The following is a 22,267-nucleotide window of genomic DNA, read 5'->3' as shown; positions in this document are numbered from 1 at the left end:
AATATATTGCTTAACAGGGATGGGGAAGATTACTCTCATTATATAGCGACGATCGTTCGATAACATGAAATGCATAAAAAATACAGATATAGTCTTTTCTCTCATGATCAAAAGACGACAGCGTTACCATGGACACTGCATCACATTCATGGTTTCCCTCGTTTCCTATTTACAATGTTTCAGCTTTTGGTATCGTTTGGTATTTCGCTGCATTAGACATATACATACTTTTTTATACAGATAGTTTGTCAAAATATATACATACATGAGAGCACGCGACTTGCGAGCGGGATCAGCTTTAAACTCACGCACACCGGAGTGTTTTAAAAGGCTTAAATGGCACGGTATTTTCGATGTATCCATTAGGTTGTTACCAACTTTTCGTAACTATGTGTGCTTTGTACTTGGTGATTATAACTAAGCGCTCTGAAAGATATTCCTTCATGTTTCCACATTATAGGCATTAACACCATAGACACACTCTCAACAAGACACAATTGAATTGAGCACTGTTTACTAGTCTAAGGCTATTGCGCTGACTTGGCTTTCTTTCCTGTTGTTGAGCCAACTCCCATCCATACAGTATCAAGCAGCGATGTCTAGCCAACATAGTAGACATTAATGGAGGTATTTATAAATAGGTTCATCAGCTTGGTAGATCAATTGAACATAGTCTAAACTTCGTTACTTGGGGTGGGTACCGGTACAGTGTATCGGTACAAAACCTTTTTTTTTCTTATTGGACCGGTCCAGAAAAACCGGACCTGAAAAAAATCAGTGGACCGAATGTTGGACCTATTGGAAAATAAACAGATAATATATTCAGGCATTCACACGTTTTAGGGCTTAAAAGTCGAGGAAAATAACAAGCTAGAGCGAAGTAGAGTCTATAATCATTTACCAATTCTTACAGTCAATAGTACTGAGGCAGTTAGCCTTGTAGGATTTTAAAACGCCAGTGGGAGTCGAATACTACATAAAACAGATTACTTTGTAGTGAAATGAACCATTGTTTTGAGCATCGTCCATTTACAAGTTCTCATATACATTTTGTATATATAATCAGGTCCAGGTTCAGGTCCGGACCTGGACCTGATCCTCTGGACCTGAACCAGACCTGGACCTGAATTTAATGTACCGGTACCCACCCCTATTCGTTACACATCTTTTATTCATCTGCAGGCGTTTGACGACCACCTGCAGTCTTCCTCAGTGCGTTACGAAACAGTTGCTATCGACACCTAGTAAACTTGACATGGCGTCGGTGTAGACCGAATTTGAGCTATTGTGACATAATTTCTAGACAAGTTACGTCAAACAGCAGGTTAAGTTCACTATGCACAGATGGAAACAATTTCGTTACGCACTGAGGAACACTGCAGGTGGTCGCCGAAATGTCTGCAGAAGAATAAAGACGGTTGTGTAACCGAGAAGATTATGTTCATTTGTAGAGGTAATCCTGTGTATCGATAAGGTAGCAGAACACAGTTTTGAAATTTTTTAAAGACCTCTTTTAAATGGGGTCATGCGGGGCCATGCGGAACTGCAGCCGACTCACCCAGGCAGTCAGCTGTAAAGGTCACACGCACTGATACGGGGAATGGACAAACATCATGATCTTATACATACGATCTGACTTATCATGCTACCATATAGCAAAGCTCATGCCCCGCTTCTTTCACGTTGCAGTGTTTACAGACGCTTCAAGATTTCGACCGCACTACTTTTTTTTACCCCTACGTCATAGAGGATGGTTCAGGAATGCTCCACAGATGCACATCGTGACGTCATATCCCGTTGGCGACGGGGACCTGAGCCGGGCATCCATGGTAGAACTTCACGTAAACCTGCAAAATCAAATTCAAAGCTTTTGTATCATTGATGAATTATCATTGCTGCAGTAAACGTCGGCTGCAACAGTACACGGATCTCTAGGACAACCACTTAAGAAGTGTTGTTACGAACTGTCACAATGTTTCTGATAATTTCAATACACGAAGGAAAGAAAACAACCGCGTTTTTGTAGTCTAAATTTAACTTGTCAATCTTCTTAGGTATATACCTAACCGTCGACTCGAGACCAGACACACACACACCCTCCAATAAAACTAGCCAAGATTGTTTTGAAGCCAAACCCACACTGGAAGTTAACGTTACCTACCTCGCTTGAAGTCAGGCATCAGCGCTGCATACACGACGTAGTTCACGACAACTGACATTTTGGCAATCGCAGCAGGAATGGCTCCCGCCAGAGGTGTTAGCACGTGACCATATCCAGCCCAGCCAATCAGAGCCACGATGGCGAAAGGTGTCCAGGACAAGATGAAGAGCAAGGTGACCAGCACCCCGACCTTGGCCGTGTGGACGTCGACATTCCTTCGCTTTTTCGGCAGGTTCTAATGAGACACAGAGTATTCTTGCTTTTACGGTCTTTCATTATGCCTTCCCCAATAAAAATGATAACTGCATAATATATGTAACGTTATGTCTTTATTAAATTGATTTTTCCGTCATTGTAAAGCAGGTAACGTTACGTTAAAGTTCTCTAAAGCTAGCAAACCAACTTTGCACACCCTCCCACACAGGTTTGGCTCTCTCAGTAATACATATGCCTTGCGATATCGGGGATCATCTCAAGGTATTGCCGCGAGAGCCAACCTGTGTGGGAGGATGACTTTTCATAGATTCAATCACAACAGATCAGGATTTATGGACAGTAAGCGGCTTATCCGTAAATTGCACAGACTATGAGTCATGGCCATCCGTGCAACCAGCACGCCTGGATGATGATGATGATGAGACTGAAGTCGTGGTACCTGAAACGACCCTAGGTCCATCATGCCCTTGAGTGCGAGGGTGCTGCGCCGTGCGGCCCGCCAGATGGCGTAGTAGCACACTATCATCACCACCATTGGCAGTACGAAGACTGCTAACGTCAGGGCCATGATGTACCATCTTTGGAATGTATTGTCTAGACAAATGAAACGTCATTACATGAATGCCATACCACAACGGACCAACTCCTTAAACATGTAAGGGCCGACCCCCCCCCCTCCCCCTTGATCAAACATACTGACAATGGTGAACCATGGCAATAATACATTGTACGACATCCACTCGAAAGAGATATGAGGATTTGCTGAATCACGGTTGATGTTATAATACCATTGTATATTGTGGTCTGTTATCTTTTTGTGAAAAAAACATCAACAAACAGCTAGGGTAATGCATGGAAGTGTTTTTCTTTGTTGCTTTACGAACATTAAACACAATCTATAAATGATGGTTAGGAGAGTGTACCTGACAAATAGTTGAAGGTGCAGCCTGTCTGGTATTTCTGCATGGACCACTTGTTCCAGCCGAAGAACGGAGGTAGACACCAGACCAGGGACCACAGCCACACCACCACTATACTTATTATCGCCCTGCGACCTGCAGTAGAATAGTAGGGATACAAATAGAACCTAATTATAAGCCATGTCACTGCTTCAAACGCACAAAGCTTCCTACGTATTGTTTTTTTTCTTAATTCATCATTAGCCAATACTTATGTTCGACTCACTGTCTCATGTGCGTTGATTTTATACCTGTGTTGTTACTGAACTTAGATACGTCACTTACTTGACTTACTAACATTTACTGTATACTAACTCTGCCTCATTTCGCTTTGAGTTATGTAAACATTTCATTCATGTAATATTTGTTTACTTTTGATCCTGGTGTCTTGAGAGGTACAAGATGGCAACTTGTCGCAAGACACAATAATCAACTTAATTTATTCATTCATATTTTATGTCAGAAACACTCGGATCGAACTTTCGTCTAGAATTGGTGATTCTCTACAAATTACCCGGACTCCTGGAAGAATTGTGACATATCAGTCACTAATGGAGACCTGTATAACCAAACAAAACCTTTGATAATTGGGGAGTCCAATGTCCTTAAGATGATTGACAGACAGATTTTCAAAATGAAAATCAACTTAAAACTTTAGAAAATTGATAATTAAAAGTTAACTGTTGCTCTAAAACAGCAGCAACGACGACCGAACAACATCACATAAAACACTCACCGCGACTTAGTTTACCGGTCATCGGCAGAGTGATAGCGATGCACCGGTCGAGGGCGATCGCCGCCAGAGTGCAGATAGACTGTGTGCCGAACCACCCTGCCATGAAACCGGTCATCTGGCAAACTGGGGACATAGGTCAAGGGTCAAACAGGTTCATAGGTGAAACAAGCAAACTGTCCATGAGTGACATTTGGCAAAGGTCAGCCTCGGTCAAGGCAAATCTTTCAACCGAGTTATTGAAGTGTAGTTATTGAAATATGTTAGTCATTAACAAGGATAACAATGACGATTTTTACGTTTGGTGTGGGTCAAATGTGAAAGGTGACGGTTTGTTTACGGCACCCAGCAATGTGGTGGGAAGAGACTGTCAACCTAGTTACCTGTGTCACTGAAGATCCACTTTCGACTGAAGCTGGACGCCACGAAAGTAGGCACTGTCGCTACACACATCAGGGCGTTCGTGATGGCCAGGTTCAACGTCAGGACGTTCTTCGTTCGGTGGAAATGTTTAGATCTGGATGGTGGGAAGGAACAACGTGACTTATAGTTGAATGCACACATCAATGTAGCCTGGTTACCAGACCCCAGTCCGATCTCAAAAATATCTAACACGATAGAAATTTTGAGGTTTGGGTCTGGTATCCAGGTTAACGACGTCAATGATAATATTGAAATAGAGTTCGGCAACCTCAAAGCTCCATGGAATATTTAGAGCTTTTATAGATGTTATGCAAATAGTGATGTTCATCATTGATTAGCTTACACATGTCACAAGTAAAAATAAAATTTTCCATCATTTATCATTAAGCGGTTTTGTCTTCCAGTTTTGCAATTTCCGGCTCGTAAACGATAGTCGCCTTACAAAATGGTCGTCGTCTTTTTATGTATATTATATCATTATTATATTAGCACGCTCTCTCCACACCGCGATGCTTAGTAACGTAGATGATAAGGGTTCAGGCATTTTGACGCGGATTCTGCGCGTGATTTTTTTTGATAATCAATTGCATCTAGCACGATACTGTTGCTTTATAAACGCTTTTGCTTCTTGTTATGAAACGCTCGGATATGCATGGTAAGGAACACTCAGCGATATGACGACGACCATTCGAAAAGGCGACGACCATTTACGAGACGGAAACTTGAGACGCCTCGGGGTTAGACTAATGGTATAGTATTAGGTGGAATTTGCAAGAACTCATGTAACAGTGTAGGGATACTCTTAATTTGCAAGCGGTATTGATATGGGGTAGACCTACCATCTCAGATTGCCTTGCTTATAATAAACTTCTATATATTCTATATAAGAAGAGTGAGGAAGCATGTAGAAATATAGTCGTAAGTAGAACATAGAATAGCTTAATTATCAGACTCTTTGTATGCGACTTACTGCATTTAGCCCTAGGAGGTCATGAATATGCAATAAACTTCATTGTCATTGTCATTATAATGCCTACGTACATAGATCGGACAACAAATGCGCAGGTGGCACCATTATATGATTACTTTCTCTGCGGGCATACTCGTTAATTGGCAACGTTAGTGTGTGTATGTGTGTGTGTGTGTGTGGGGGGGGGGGTCTTACCTGAAGAAGACATAGATAATTAGCAGGTTTCCCATCCAGCCGACGATGCCCACCACTAGAACAAACGTTCCCAAGCTGTAAAAGATGATCGGGTTCAACATCCTCAGTGAGCGTCCAAAACCTCGGCAGATGATTCTATAGGGCAAGAAAACTTCATTAAGTAATGATGTCGTAGCTATCTTCATTTCTGTCGATCAAACATAACAAGATTACCAATATGATATGATGACACAGCATATCTGGCACGGATTTTTTTTAATATTCTAGTAAAATATAACGCAAAGACAGAGGCATGATTAGGTAGATAGGTAGATTAGAAAAGAACAAATAGATGTAAAAGAGTAGGAAGTAACGGTAAAAAAACGTTCCCACGAATACTCAAAATATCTTCTTGTATCATTACGGAACAGATTAGCTACCTACCTACCTACGTGCTCAAAGTAGCAGATGCTTCTTATTTGTGCAATGCTGACATAGATTAGTACGTGCAAGTATATGTCAACATGGCACAAGTACCATCTGGTACTTTGCGTACGTGCGTAACGTTACGTACTTTGAGTACGTACGATCTTCGTGCGTCCTTGAAAGGGGACGTTTTTGCATTAAACACTGAGAAAGAAAAAATGCACTCCGACGAGAGTTCGCAATACTCTGTGATTACTGATTGACGCCATACGCCTGACATGGATTTCGAAGGTCGCAGAGCTCTGGCTTATTTTAGTTTGAACGACTCATAAACGGCTTCTTATATATCAGAGGCCATTCACCTCTTGCTAATGGCACTTGAAATTCCCATCTTCTGCCAAATGAAGGATACAAGCAGTGGGAGTTTGCCACCTTCGTCAAAATGTCCAGCCATTAACGCATTCTATGATCAAACATATTCATATTTAGTTTCAAATACACCTACCACAATTTTCAACCATCTGATAACAAAACGTCACTACTAATAGTGATGTAGTAATAAAAGACTAGTGTAGGACAGTTGTATTCACGGGAGAAAGGGACTAATAGACATCAATGCTTGAATGATGAGCATTGCCCATGCACAACCACGTTTCCTGGTTCCGAGAAAAAGTTAGTTAGTCAGCGCTGAGGTAGACTAGGTCAGAAGAATCAAAACGAAAACCCAAAACATATATCGTACACGTTAAGACCATAGATAGGCAGAAAATTTAAGATTAAGGACCCGGGACGAATCGTTCCTTATCTTTTTCACAAGATGTACATGTGCTGTTGCCTCGAACAAGGATAAAACGCACCGGTTGGTACAAAAGCACAATGTAACAGTCGACAGATCAACGAAGATCACAAACTCCCTGAGACATAGCAATTCTCCGATACCCTATCTTACTGGCATGTTAAACCAGTGTGGTCATTATCATTCTTCGTCTTTTATTAATAGGAAACCCTATTTTACATATGAATACCCTGTAAATTGATACTTCCCAGTATCTTTATCAGTCCTCTAATCTGCCACCTGTATAAGATAAGATTTTATTTTTATTTCTACCCTTAATTTTTGACACGTCGATTGATTGTACATCAGTTTATCATTCAGTTCTTGAATAAGAGAGCATTGAACTCAGCAGGTTCTACATGTACAGCTTACCTGACATTGACTGGTCTGTGTACGTGGATAAACTCATATTCCAGTCACGTGCTGGGAAACTCATAAGACTCAGTTACGTGCTGCTTTGCACGAGTGCGTACAACAGTCGTGTCAACGACCATGTTTTAGGACGGAAGTTAAACTTCTTACCAAGTCAAAACGTGTATTTCATCAACACAGGCTGTGGTTAGACATCGGTCATATTCAATCTTTCAACCACCAATGGAAGAAGAGAAAGAGGTAGGCAACAGAGAAGATGGGAGTATAATATCATAGAAGAAACATGACACTAATTAAAACTTAAAGAAAGAAAACTAAGAAAGAGAGAGAGTAGTATGTGCAGGACTGTGCATGGTTTACATGGGAGCAAGATCAGAGGGTTGTTCACATGTACAGATTCAATCATTCAACCATCCATGGAAGAAGAAAAAGAGGTAGGTAACAGAGAAGATGGGAGTATAACATCAGAGAACAAACAGGTATGACACTAATTCAAACTTTAAGAAAGAAAACCAAGAGAGAAAGAGAGTATATGGAGGATTTTATATGGTTTCCATGGGAGCAAGATCAGAGGATTGTGACTGAAGACTTCATTTTGTCATAGTGGTTTCCGGCTTATACGTAACCATCTTAGTCTTTCAAAGCAGAGATTGTACTTTGAACTATCATTCCAAGCTCGGATTTGCGATTTGTTCCTCCATGGTAAATTAAACATGATACGCCAAAACGTATCAACGCACTATTATGGTACATAGTTTGAGGGAAACCTTAAAACAATGCATTTTCCTTCCAGTAACACTTAAATGATGAATAGATATTAAGGTTATTCTCCTTTGGTAGCTATGACGTACGCTGAAGCCCTCTTGATATCAAGAGCCACATATTAATCGGTTTAAACGGCCTGGTATTACTGGTAAGGTAGCATTTCAGGGTTCAGTTTTCCATGACTTTATCCTTGTCGGCCCAAACCCTTTAGGGCCTAAACACTGCTATGTAATCAGAAAAGCGTTTGGGTTGGTACCTTTGGTAACGTAAAACTAATAACACCTAGCACCGTAATCGGATTCGTATCGGGACTGCTTCATCAGAAAATATAATACACGGTAGATAAGATGTAATGAGATTTGAGCTCCGACTACATGTTCATGTAATCCTTTATATTCCGCGTGAACTACTTTCGAGTTGACAATTATGCTCTCTACCCACCCAGAGGCAAAATGTTGACCTGTAGAAAGTGAGTAGAAGGTTCTATGAGATTTGTGTGATACATATATATACATATATACATGTATAACTCAGGATGCTTCAGCTAAGGATAAAGATTTGATTCTACTCACGCGTCGTTTGAATAAAGGTGTCGGCTATCTAACGTTCAGACATGGGGATTGTCTCAAATATTACTACGCTTGAAACATAAAATTCTACTCACGAAATAAATTAACATGGGTGAACTGTATTTGATCAGATTGGAATTTTCAACATTTTTACCTGTCATCATGTGTCTGATGTGTTCTACCTCTGGCTCTTTCATCGATTAACGCCAATTCCCTTGGGAAACTTACATAAAAGCTATTCCTTACTTTCATACTAGGAAACTACTTTCGATTTAACCTGCGTTTACAAGGTTATGAAATGCGTCACTGAGACGCTGCCTTTTATGCAAAGGTCGGAAATCGTGGCGCCTTTAAACCTTTTTATAACCTCGGCTTTCAACAGAAATGACAATGAACTCCCAAGTACACGTTTGAACAAACTTTTTGTACACATATATGATACACATAAACAATGATCTTCTACCAGTGCAGGGTTTACTTGGACTGGGCCGCAAAACTTACATAACAGACCCGATAGTAAAGCTGTGTAATTATTCCTGATTTGGATTAATCCATTTAAGATTACCTGGGCCCAAATCTCAATATCCAAAAAAAAAGTTATTGTGATAAAGATATCTCGATAGCGTTGTGGATGTAAAAATTAAGGGTACCGAAAATGTTAACCTCTTGTACCGATCAGTAAAATGGTTTCTAGCAAATCTTAAAGTACCTAAGAAAGGATGATCAATGATATCATGATATAGTGACTTTTATTCTTAGCTTCACTGAAATGGCATTTCAGTCTAGCACTGTTGATATATAATCTGTGCCAAACGTATCATCCGACGTAACGGACAGGTTTCGTATCCACGGTCTAGTGGTTAGTTATATAAAATCAAAGGGCTTGAGTACATCTGGGCCCGCCCAGCCTTGCATAACGTTCACCTGTGGTAAAAGTTAGGTAATCTTGTGGCTGCTTACGTATACGTGTATAGGACTATTCCGCGGCGAACGTGAAATTATTTAAAGGATATTACGTGACTTAAACACAATGTAGAAAGTAGCCTTTCCTGCCATTTCTTTTTATAGTGAGTTCAATCCTATGGCACTGTACGATATTCAGGGGAAAGATCTGGCAACATTATTGAACCACACAATCATCAGCGGTTTAAAAATGAAAATGTGATGGTAAGAGTCATTTCATGTTTTGTATCTTTCATTTTATCCTTATTACCCAGAAGGACGCTCATGTTGGCGCATGTTCGGCGCAAATTGTTCTGTCACTTTAGCCATACTGACCTAATTTTATGAATGACACGCTCTGGAGACCCAAAACCTAATGCGCGAGGGCGAAAGAAAGAAGAATCTAGCAAAGAATACTGCTAAACCACAGGACTAAACATCTAGTCCATTCATTGTCTGATCTTAAGTTTACCTATAGTAAGACTAGTCGACTGCCGTCGCCATTTTAATAATGTTGTTTCATTGCGGGGTGACAGGCGAAAATCAATACGCGCGCTGATGTTTATTGGCTTATTGTTAGCCATAGAATCAAGGACGTTATATCATAACGTCCTTGATAGAATTAAGTCAGTGTGGCATAATAACGTTGCACGACCATTGCATACTGTGCACAACACGAAATGGTGCACAACACGTACTGGTGCACAACACGTACTGGTGCACAACACGTACTGGTGCACAACAGAATCAAGGACGTTATATCATAACGTCCTTGATAGAATTAAGTCAGTGTGGCATAATAACGTTGCACGACCATTGCATACTGTGCACAACACGAAATGGTGCACAACACGTACTGGTGCACAACACGTACTGGTGCACAGCACGTACAAGTTCTGTATCGCAAACATATTGCAGGTGCATCATAAATGTTGGGAAAAGAGAGACACCTTAGAGTCCATAGCGAGTCACCGAGAGGGTTTTAGAATTTTGATATTTGAAATAAGTTTGAACTATTTTAAGTAAAAGAATATTTCAGTCACTATAGTTCTAAGTTGTTCAAACAATTTTTCCTTCCATAAAAATTATTGCCCCAATAAAATTAAGCTGCTAAGCTGGATCTTTTGTTTGGGTCTTATATTTTTAGATTAAACACTAATGGCTCTTTTGTGAGAAGCTGGTAGACATTTCCTGCACTTGGCAGGGATGTGTGTATTGCCTTCCTCCTATGCAGCCCACTTGCAAAGTTACACGATATTGTATCAATTTTCGTACATGATAGAGTCTACAACACAAGATTAGTCTATGTTGGAACAGTTTCGAAGCCAACAGAAATAATGTTTCGCACATGAATGGATACAGTAGAAAATATTAAAAACATCACAAGGATGCTGTAAATAATTATTAACTGTTACTTATCACAGTTAGATTTCCAAAATTTTAGAGCAGAAGGCAAGAAACACCTTCTTGGTACGGTGGAATTGACTCTATACAGCATGTGGCTATCAATAGGTCAATTATTACCAAGGTATTCAGATAGGACCTTATAAACGGTCTCATACACCCACTTTCATCTTAGTATGCGACGTTGAGTCCCCAAAGGTTTACAGATCGATCAGCGAATGTCCATCAATTAAACAGTATGATTACGTCTACACAAATGCCGGTAAAACATACCATCAAAATAGCTAATTCGCCATGATTAAGCATATTTCGCAGAATATTGAGGCATTATGATAAATATATATTTTCGCAGAATATTGTGCCATCCTCTGTGGGGATGAATGAGGCGTAGTAGACAGATAACTCATCACAGATACTTACATCTTTATGTACCAGAAAAACACGTTGCGTAATTTCCTATTCAAGAAAACAATCTCGTATGAACAAGATTGGTGATTAGGTATATCAATCTTGGGATGGAAGAAAGGTTAATCGAAATAGTTCCGAAATGATTCATGATGTACAAACTAGTAGTTAGGCTTTCCAACTTTTGCAGAATACACTAGAACAATATAATTTCATCACACAATGATACGAATTATCAAAACTACGAACCTTGATACACCGTTTCTCCTAGCTCACAGTGTCGATGCCTGAAGCCCGAATGCTGTCTTACGCGTCGAATGTTACAAAAACACAGTGTTACCTCGTACATGCACGTGTATCCGCCTGTTGTCACTCTTCAGATCTCAACAACAGCTTATCGATGTTCATTGGATTTATACAACATCATCCACTTATGTGTCTAATACTGTCTATCATCTGTTGCTATGGGATACCACATGTTGACAACCAATCGTCCCTCTCCTTCCTTTCAAGATGGGGGCCACCAGGCTGTTACGCAACCACGGTACTATCACAAACTGTGGAATCAGATATGACGTGTTTACATCACTATAGTAAGAGGCCTATAGACGTGAACTAGTTTTCGTGACTCTTTGAATTTTAAGTGTACTAGGAAGGCAGAGATAGAGAAGAGAAGGGGGGGAGAGAATGGAAATCTTCGTGCATGTGTTTGCGTTTGCTGTCACTTCAACCAGTAAAACACCCCTCCTTCACAATGGACCACCCCGAGTTGATAACATCTCATAATCCTATTTTCGTGAGAAAGACATTGCAAATACGACGTGATGCTATATGTATATATTTTTCGTGATTAGGTACCTAAGAGGAAGTTCATGCCAGCTGTGACAGATCTCTGTGCTCTGTGTAAATAAAGTGCGCTGCTGTCAGTACAGATCTAGAAGTGGGTGTGGCGTTATGAAAACTTAATAATCTGAGATTATCAAACTACATGGTACATAATTTGCAGTATTTCTTTGACACACATAAGCATTATATAACTATTATTAATCGCAATGCTACACGAATGGTGACCATATCAGGACTCCTTAATGCACAGTCATACCACACTACACCCATGGGACAGAATATTACAGACCATAGTGATAATACGGGTAACACAGACTGCTTAGTGCAATCAGGATGATAACGAGTGTGTATTGGTTGAGAACGTTGAGTGTTTATCAAATGGTTGGATAGAGAATCTTATAGAGAGTTACATCATCACGGGGGCACAAGGTCTGAAACGTGGTCCTATAACACAATTAAGGTAAAACATCTATTAGGTCAGGAATTAAATCATCTTCCAACAGGTTGTTGCAGCAGTCGGTGGCTATATTGTGCTAACCACAGGGTGGCGCTCATCACTTGTTCTGGTCCCGGCAGTGATGATCTCGAGGACAAATCGTGGAAGGCGGAATGGCTAATTCTCACCTTCCTATCCTTTTCATTTACACCTGCTAAAGACGTGTGTAGTTGTTCGATTTGGGCTGTGCGGGGGCTTCGAACCAAGTCACAATTATGAAAACAGCTAATCTATATTTTATTTACGATCATATTCAGGATTGACCACAACAACGTAACGTAAGCGACAAACATTTTAATAATCAGCTGTTTAGAGAACATAGAGAACAAACATACAAGAGTCAAGACATAACTTCAAGTACATGTTTTCCCTGTGGCCGAATCGCCCCCTTTTCTCGATCGTCACAAACGTACTTCACATTCTTAGAGACTGCATCACAGATTCCATTCCACTATATGTGTGTCCCTTTCAAACTATCTCTGAATCCATACATCGTCAAGCTAGATTACATTTCCGTCTTGTAGGCTCAACCTGCTTTCTGTCATTAACCAACTTTCTTACATTAGTAGCATCGAGCTATCAACATACAGTTCACTGTCTCTGTGAGTCCGTAACTTGCAGCGTAAGGCAAGCCATCTCTCTGCAAGGGTGGCGTTGCGTTCGAACAAGTATAGCGCAGATTTGGCACAGATTCTGACAAAGGGAAAAGACAAACAAAATATTTAGAAGCACTTGCGGTGGACAATGGCGGGGCCGGACTCGTCGTACTCCTGCTTGGCGATCCACATCTGCTGGAAGGTGGACAGGGAGGCCAGGATGGACCCGCCGATCCAGACGGAGTACTTCCTCTCGGGAGGAGCGACGATCTTGATCTTCATGGTGCTGGGTGCCAGGGCGGTGACTTCCTTCTGCAGACGGTCGGCCAGGCCGGGGTACATGCTGGAGCCGCCGGACAGCACGTTGTTGGCGTACAGGTCCTTGCGGATGTCGATGTCACACTTCATGATGCTGTTGTAGGTGCCCTCGTGGATGCCGGCGGACTCCATGCCGATGAAGGAAGGCTGGAAGAGGGTCTCGGGGCAGCGGAACCTCTCGTTGCCGACGGTGATGACCTGTCCGTCCGGCAGCTCGTAGCTCTTCTCCAGGCTGGAGGTGGCGGCAGCGGTGGCCATCTCCTGCTCGAAGTCCAGCGCGATGTAGCACAGCTTCTCCTTCACGTCACGGACGATTTCTCTCTCGGCTGTGGGAAGACAGGCGGAGAATTTGTCAGTTTTCTTAGCAACAAGGGAATATCTATCTAAGGTGGCAAATGCGATAAAGTATATGTTTCAACCCTGTACTTGGTATTGCTCACTTCTACAGCAACAATTTCTTTCCACGGACTGCCAAACTATGGGATTTTCCTAAAAAGAAAGACATCTTACCCGTTGTGACGAAGGAGTATCCGCGCTCGGTCAGGATCTTCATCAGGTAGTCTGTCAGGTCGCGGCCGGCCAGGTCCAGACGGAGGATGGCGTGCGGCAGGGCGTAGCCTTCATAGATGGGCACGTTGTGGGTGACTCCATCGCCGGTGTCCAGCACGATACCGGTGGTGCGGCCGGAGGCGTAGAGGGACAGGACAGCCTGGATGGCCACGTACATGGCGGGGGTGTTGAAGGTCTCGAACATGATCTGGGTCATCTTCTCCCTGTTGGCCTTGGGGTTGAGGGGAGCCTCGGACAGCAGCACGGGGTGCTCTTCGGGGGCCACACGCAGCTCGTTGTAGAAGGTGTGGTGCCAGATCTTCTCCATGTCGTCCCAGTTGGTGACGATGCCGTGCTCGATGGGATACTTGGTGGTCAGGATGCCTCTCTTGCTCTGCGCCTCGTCACCGACATAGGCGTCCTTCTGTCCCATGCCGACCATGACGCCCTGGTACCTGGGGCGGCCCACGATGGAGGGGAAGACGGCCCTGGGCGCGTCATCGCCCGCAAAGCCGGCCTTGCACATGCCGGAACCATTGTCAACGACGAGAGCAGCAACCTCCTCTTCGCACATGATGGAGAGTTAGACTGGTAGCACCACTGGAACTGGGAGAAGAACCTGTCAAATCTTGGACTGCAGTGAAGAACAGGACTAACTGGTCCGGTTTATATACACCGATACCTGACATGCTTGAGACTGCGTTCTGGGAAGTGGCGCCCGTATTTGGAATGGTCCCTTCTTCAAAACACTTATGGCGACCTGATTTGTCTCCTTGTAACTCGCGTGCTAAATTCTTGTGACGGTAAGACTGTCCAATGGTAGGACTAGGCCAAACTCGGGTTCGCGACAAGCACTCGGCAAACAGCGGGCCAAACCGGGGTTTCCTTCGCGGCAGTGTACACACAACATTCCTCATCACTGCCGATTTAGCTCGGCTGACGGAGGCATGTTGACTGAACGTCACTACCAGGGTCAAACTGAGAAAACACGGAATTTGCAGCAGATTTGCATCGTTTTATGTTGTTCGTTTAGTTCGTTTCCTACTCGTATTACGGACAGGAGGAAAACGGCGATGTACCAAAGTACAGTGACTATATATTTCGTTTTAAGTTGATCGCGATATGGGGATAGAAGGAGATGTCTGGTTTTGATTCGATTAAATTGGAACTCGTAGGTCTTTATTTTGCAGCAGAACTATGTTGTAAACGTAGCTTTTTTTCACGACTCCTACTCGACTCTCAGCATCAATTTACTATGGAATGTGATATGCAATAAGAACTAACTCGTCAATTCGTTTCTCAGGACAATCTTAAACGAGAATTCTTGTTGATGAATGATGACTTTTGAGTTCTTGAAATTTCCTACACATACACGCCTCAGTCTTTTCCGATCCAACATAGAGCTGTGAAGAACACACTCCTCGGTGTAATGGGAGGGGGCACTCGGTGGTGTGAGACTTGTTGTTTACGTACCAAGCCATTCAACTAACACCAAATGGCTACAGCAAAGAGCCACATACGCAGCACGAGTATACTAGTACTACAGCTCTGCCTTTTTTATTGTTCCTGTTGATTTAGAAATAAAATCCCAATCCGGGATTTAAAAAAATCGAAACCCTGTCGTACTTTTATGCACTGGTGGAAATAAAACCACGAGAAACGTCGATGTAGGTTAGACATCCAGGTAATAAGATACACCAAAAAGTAGTTACTCAAGCAACTGGATATGGTTTTGGAAACGGTCAGACGTTTCGGATAAAATCCACTATCCTTCGTCAGTGACACTGAAGAGATCTGGAAGAAACAGTTCTTTTATACTTTTAAAACCACAAGAAATTCAATAGATAGAAGTGCCGTTGGCAGAAAGTGTATCAGTTATTTCAAGGTATCGAGTTTAAGGTCCCTACATTTCGTTGTTCTTGGAAATCTACAAGTGCCTAAAAGTTGGTTCAACGTCAACATGATGGAGTATAGAAAGGGTAGTTAGTGAGGAGAAAGGCCACAGTCAAAACACTTGTGGTACGGTGCACTCATCATAGTAATGGACTACATGCACACCTTACAACACAGGCCTAAACCTACACATGTCAATGGAAGTACCGGCGACATAACAAAGAACCGACGTCAAAATCTAACTCGAAAACTCGGAAGGTGAATGGCTGTGCCAGGGGGCCAAAAGACTATATCGTGGTCTATAATATAATGATTTCAATGCCCAAGTCATGAAAATTAGATGAAAAAGACGCAGATACGAAATTCTACAAACACAACATGGAACATCTCTATTTTGGGAAATTTCTTCCTTCGTAAATTCTATACACTTGAGTGAGTGGCTATTTTTACACTTTGCAGTGGGGTGCGAAGTAGCTGCCCCTCCTTCCTGACTTAATTTTTCAAAATCCTACCGAAGACGATCCCAAGAATTTTCCCAGCCCTCCCCTCCCCTCACGACTTAATATAGTTCACTCATTCTGCATCACTCATGTGTGTTTGCGCGGAGTAAACCACTCGGTCATGATTCCGTCATGAGAATAGCTTCAGACTGACTGTTAGCCAATCAGGATATAACGGCGAAGTTTTGGCGGACTGCAAATTTAATGATCTTTATGGCTAATTTATGAGAAAATATACTTAAGTTGATAACATGGAGGCTGGAACAAAGGCCAGAAAGTAGCATCAGTGTAATACTAATTAGTATTCGCTTCTAACTTTAAATTTTGCCTGTTTTTGTTCTGTTGCCAAGAATATTATATTTTTCATATGCCTAAACTTCACAGTTTCAGCAGTGGTCATTTCATTGGTCCTCGCAGCAGGCCAAACTTCACCAACCCGTCTCCTTACTGCAGTATCTATTACAGGTACATCTTTCACAGCTTCGTCCTTTTCTCGGTCATTATACCAATAACGGTAAGCAGGATGGGTTTCGTACGGCCTCTAGCGACTTTAAGAAGGCAGCAACATCATTTTCTCCAGTAAAAGACACGAATAAAATCAATTTGTCTTGCACAGAATTTACCTCACGGCCTTTATGTACTGCGAAATGCAATAAAAGACCTGGTCTTCTATGTTATATTTTCTCCCTTAATCAATAGAGGTTGACCGAATTCCAATCAAACATGACTATATATAGACCTCGTCTTGTCCGTTTAATTGAGATATACAAACATGATTATGGACGTTTTTTGTAGAAAGCTTAACTTTTCAATGATTTGATAAGATAGAGTATACAATACTTATAGAGTGCAGTCGGTGCATTTCTTCGGTTGAAAATACAGGCATATGCATAGCCAACCTTAAAAATCTTACCAAAGTATTTTGTACAGTAATCGCTGACATATAAAATCTCTTTAAGGTTGTATTTTAAGGACATTATATAGTTAATGTAAATGTAAATACTATAGTACTTCGTCTATATTTTCTATCAAAAAACGACGTAGGTACAAAAGAGAACACTAACCTAAGGAGAGATCAGTTTACAAACAAGAGAAAATGCCTACACCAAACACCCTTACGCCAACATTCGTAAACCAAACATACTACGCCAGCTAAAAGAAGTGATATTGTACATGCTAAATGTATCTCGTATATCAATTATACGGCTAATGAAGAGTCTAATGTATATTTCTTGCCACGTGTACGTATACGCTTTTAAGCCAGATTTCTAAACTATTTCGAATTAATTCATTCATAAAATATACAATTCATTGATTCGCACTGCGTCGATTTGCACATAATCCATCCGTTACATGTTTACATACATCAGTTAATCTTGCCCGAAAAATATACTCAGTGCCACCAACATCTCTTGTACGTGTGACATTGTAAGTCCTCTCTAAGGCCTACGGGTCCCTTCCAAACCGGGGCCCGGCCGGGCAGCTTTCGGGAACGAAAAGTATGATTTAGAAGACATCAAACTATACAAGACGTAACAAGAATAGTCATGTGCATTATTTGTGTACATTTCTACGTATACATTTCTATTTTTCGTTTTCACAAACAGCCCGGCCGGGCAGCTTTCGGGAACGAAAAGGGTTATATAAAAGACATCAAAATACACAAAATGTCAAAACAAGATTCATGGGCATGGTTTGTGTAGATTTCTAGGTATACGGTTTAATCATTCGTTTCTTAAAACATCCCGGCCGGGCCCCGGTTTGGAAATGTGACCTAAGCCTAAGTCAAGATGGTCTTGTCCGTGGGGTAGGAGTAGTAGCCTGAGTCCCAGGCGCTGATGAGCAGCCCGCCGGAGATGAAGGCCAGCCCGGAGGCGATCCACTCCAGGATGAAGGACCAGCCGTAGTGCGTGATGTTCCCCACCACGGGGTCTCCTGTGTAGGCTGTGTACACGATCACACCGCACAGCAGCAGGATAGCTGGAGGGGAGGGGGGGGGGGGGGCATCATTGTTAGACAACGCTCGCAGTGTTTTAAGTTTTAACTAGAACCATTTTTGTCGGGAAGGTAATAAAGAACCTTCTGTCTGTACTTTGTATGTGGCACTGTTGCAATAAATTACTAACTTGAGTGCAGTGCCACATTTTCCTCTTCTGTCCTAAAGGAACAAAGAATAACTATATGCATATGAGGATTCCCAAAGATAAATCAACCTTAATATATGGAAAAGCATATGCAAATCTAGGAAATCCGACATACTAGACTAGTACATTCAACGTCAACTATGTCAGGAACTCAGAAACGTAATAAAAATGATGTTGTGGAAGAATAAGCTCTTTTAACTCTTTCAAAAGACATGGAAAAGCAGCAAGTAATATTTCTTAGGCTTCAAAAATGATGCTATTGGTATTTCTCTTATACTATTTTTTTTTAAGTATGTAGGGATTCTAACACAAGTGGTTTCTTAATGTTAATGTTGACTGTGAGCATGCATACCAATAACGCCCAACTATAATGTGATAATGTGATACTTACCGGCTATGATCATGACGATACCCGACACCAGCGGCTTGTCGGCGGCCGTGCCGTTCTTGGCCAGGCCCACCACCGCCATGATGAACGAAGCGAACACCAGGAAGAGACCAAACAAGGCGCAGAACCGGACACCGTGGAACCACATACGGCCGTCTGCGGGGTCTGTGTGGTGAGGCATGAACATTCCGTTATCATAAAACAAAGTAACATCTCGTGATCATAAAGGGGAATATGTATGGCTGAAAAATCACAGTAAATCTAGAGCGTATTTCGAAAAAAAAAAGGTTGCAACAACCATTTTATCAATTGCATCTTTATAGGATAAAAATCAAACTTTCATAGATCAACTGTATTATAGGAGACAGTAAAAGCTTTTTAGGGCTTCGAAATAAAACTTTACAGAGGGAAGGGGAAAACTTTGTAAAAAAACAACAACTTTGAAGTGAGCATGAAAGTTCATCTGTGTTGGTAGAATACATCATAGAAATTGCTAAAAAAAATTTCCAACACTGAAATTAACATAGGGGCTATATCAATTTCAGTGTTAGGGGCTACACATGTATATTAATTTCAGTGTTGGAAAGAAAGTTTAGCAATTTCTATAAGTTTGAAGTGAGTTAAAGGGTTATTTCATCCCATGTTTTACCAAAAGCCAAACGTTTCCGTTTGCTATGGCCAATGGCCGCCACTGTGCCGATCCGCTACTATAAACATGCACTTAATGCACAGATCTATGACCCTATAGCCCTGGTGAAGAAATAAGAAAAGTCCTTGGGTCTTCCGCCGTAGCTAATGAGGTAATCATAGACAAATCCCCGTGGTCACCGACCCAGAAAGGAATTACAGCCGCCATTTTGGTGTTTACACAAAATCTTACCAGAAACACAACAACAGTGTCCATTACAGCTGGGAACGGTGTGGAATACAAGTTAGACTCCATATGACGAGAAAACCATTATAATCAATTCGAGTTAAACATACCACATCCCCACCCCTTAGAGAGCGCCCTAGAATTTAGGTTAAGACTATGATAATGAAAATAGGAACGTTCTACAACTGCAGGACCATGTTGTGAGCGCAGTAGTGAATTCAAAGTATTAACGTTAGTAACTCCGAAAACACAGACTCACAATCACTGTGAACCAGAGTTCAGGACTGAATAATCACGGTGTATGACTGGGAGTGATATGTCGTGAAAATCCGAGTTCCAAACAAGTAAAATATATTCATATTTCTCAGCAAAAATACCTCCGCTGTACACATATAAAACTACTTGCACCAAAATTTGAATCGTTATGGTGAAGAAAAATACTTCTTTAAATCATGCTGAGACGGTTGTCCATATTGCATGCTCAGTTTAATAAAGTGTTTTTACAAGTTTGGTTTCCTTTTACCATTTATAATTTGTTATTCCATTCATATAAGTCTTCGGACTTAACCGACACTTGAGTTGAAACGGTCGAAGAGAGAGGCAGCCCCCACCCACCCACCTGTGAAGTAATGTCGGACTTCGTCGCGCAACAATTCAAACGACGGGATAACCAGACCGTGTCGAAGGGGCAGCGAAGGTAAGGGATGGGCAATAGATATCATATTACAGGTCCAAAATACCCCTGCTTTAGCTATTATCAAATATCCGAGTATATGGTACAGTTACCTTCTGGTCCGATCTGTTTGCATCCTAGCGTCCAGTCCCACCAACAGCGTCTGAACAGCCCGTCCTCCCAGTACCCGTCATAGGTCAGCCAGCTAGTGGACGCTATAGACACTACAGCAAACACCAAGGCGCAGAAACCGATCACAATCCCCGCGATTCTGTATCTTATTCCGTGTACCATGATGAAGGGTTAGTCTCTGTATTCAGTCCTTAGAATAAAGCTGCTGAGACGATGGTCTACAGGCTTCCGTCTGCTGTCTTTGTCTGCAGTGCACTGTCCGAAAACTAAGATGGCGGACTGGAAAAAAATCCAAGAACCGCGTAACCTGAGTAGCCAGGTGTGGAAACCTTTACAAGTACAGAAATTCACTAGAAAACATTCGAAAAGGTTACGATGACTGAGAATAAAGGCGTTAGCTTTGTCCCAAACCGTCACTTCTTGTCCTAGACGGTTAAATTTGTTGTCGGTTAGGAACTGGTAGGACAGGTTTTACAGAAAGGGCGTGTCCACTCTGTCACGTAGGTAGAAACTTTCAACAAGCCAGCAAGAAAAACAACGCCGCTGACAGGATTACTACCAGAACAACGTGCGTGTAGTGAAGTAAAGTACTTGTTATAACATTTTTATAGTTTAAACCAATTGGTCATCAACGACAGACTGCTGTATGTTATATCGATCCTGTACCACCCCCGTAAGGTGCTCTGATGGTATGTTCCCGAGCGGCTGGCAGTGCCATCCCCTGCGGCAGGTAAGCCGGGTATTGTTCGTGCCGACTCACCTGTGACGTGCCCCGCACAAACACGCCGCACTCCGCAGGCGCGGGGAGATGTTTTGGGACATACCGAACCCGTGACGTCACGACGGGTTCACAGGAAATGGACAGGTCAAACTAATCTCCAAGCAGATCCTATAGTGCCATAAGATTATCTGATAGTATCAAAGCTGGCCAAGGAGTATAGCCGGCCAAAGGGGGTCAGACAGGCACCGGGAGGCAGCTGACCTCCTCTGGCCGGCTAGCTTTGATATAACCTCCTTGATACTATCTTATGCCACTGGGAATCTGCTTGGAGATTAGGGTCAAACAACAATTATGGCAATTAGTAGGTGAGACTTTGAGGGCCGATCTGAAACTGCGATCTCATTCAGACAGAATTTAGTCAACACTGTCTTAATTTTGTGGATGACATCCGCGCGCGCATTGATTTTCGCGTGGTCTAAGAAAAGCTGTTGTGGCAACACGTCACCCAATACCATCCCTAGTCAATCAAAAGTTTATACTTGCCAAAGGGTCTACTCTGGGTATAAGGGCCACAGAGCCCTAGTTTCCATCCTTAAACAAGAGTGGCAATAAAACATTACTGAAATGGCGATGGTTGTCTCTTACGGTCTTACTGAAGGTGAACATATTAAAGGTAAACCAAGTCTGTAAAAGCATGGAGTGTATGTTTAGTCCTGTTGTTTTAAGTAGTAGCATTTTTTGCTATATTATTTACGCCCATGCGCATTAGTTTTGGGGTCCCCA

At 42.0% G+C, this 22,267-nt stretch overlaps 3 protein-coding genes across 3 annotated transcripts; all 3 read right to left on the bottom strand.

The window, feature by feature from the left end:
• Positions 1 to 1,339: 1,339 nt before the first annotated feature.
• On the bottom strand, positions 1,340 to 5,931 carry LOC118430773 (melanopsin-like). Its single transcript, XM_035841795.1, has 7 exons — positions 5,658 to 5,931; positions 4,453 to 4,586; positions 4,073 to 4,195; positions 3,301 to 3,432; positions 2,817 to 2,971; positions 2,162 to 2,396; positions 1,340 to 1,847 (listed from the first exon to the last, which is right to left on the bottom strand). The coding sequence occupies exons 1-7, from the start codon at positions 5,840 to 5,842 to the stop codon at positions 1,756 to 1,758; spliced, it is 1,056 nt and encodes a 351-aa protein (XP_035697688.1). The 5' UTR covers positions 5,843 to 5,931; the 3' UTR covers positions 1,340 to 1,755.
• A 7,044-nt stretch (positions 5,932 to 12,975) lies between these two features.
• Positions 12,976 to 14,810, bottom strand: LOC118430578 (actin-2-like). The gene is made up of 2 exons (XM_035841536.1): positions 14,121 to 14,810; positions 12,976 to 13,936 (listed from the first exon to the last, which is right to left on the bottom strand). Exons 1-2 carry the CDS (start codon positions 14,731 to 14,733, stop codon positions 13,419 to 13,421), a joined length of 1,131 nt encoding a protein of 376 aa, XP_035697429.1. The 5' UTR covers positions 14,734 to 14,810; the 3' UTR covers positions 12,976 to 13,418.
• A 2,474-nt stretch (positions 14,811 to 17,284) lies between these two features.
• Positions 17,285 to 21,247, bottom strand: LOC118430711 (epithelial membrane protein 1-like). The gene is made up of 3 exons (XM_035841716.1): positions 20,745 to 21,247; positions 19,088 to 19,249; positions 17,285 to 18,532 (listed from the first exon to the last, which is right to left on the bottom strand). Exons 1-3 carry the CDS (start codon positions 20,923 to 20,925, stop codon positions 18,333 to 18,335), a joined length of 543 nt encoding a protein of 180 aa, XP_035697609.1. The 5' UTR covers positions 20,926 to 21,247; the 3' UTR covers positions 17,285 to 18,332.
• Between the last annotated feature and the right edge of the window lie 1,020 nt (positions 21,248 to 22,267).

This window comes from Branchiostoma floridae, chromosome 14, assembly GCF_000003815.2.
Source record: "Branchiostoma floridae strain S238N-H82 chromosome 14, Bfl_VNyyK, whole genome shotgun sequence".
Taxonomy (NCBI): domain Eukaryota; kingdom Metazoa; phylum Chordata; class Leptocardii; order Amphioxiformes; family Branchiostomatidae; genus Branchiostoma; species Branchiostoma floridae.
This window is presented reverse-complemented; position numbering and strand designations above follow the sequence as displayed.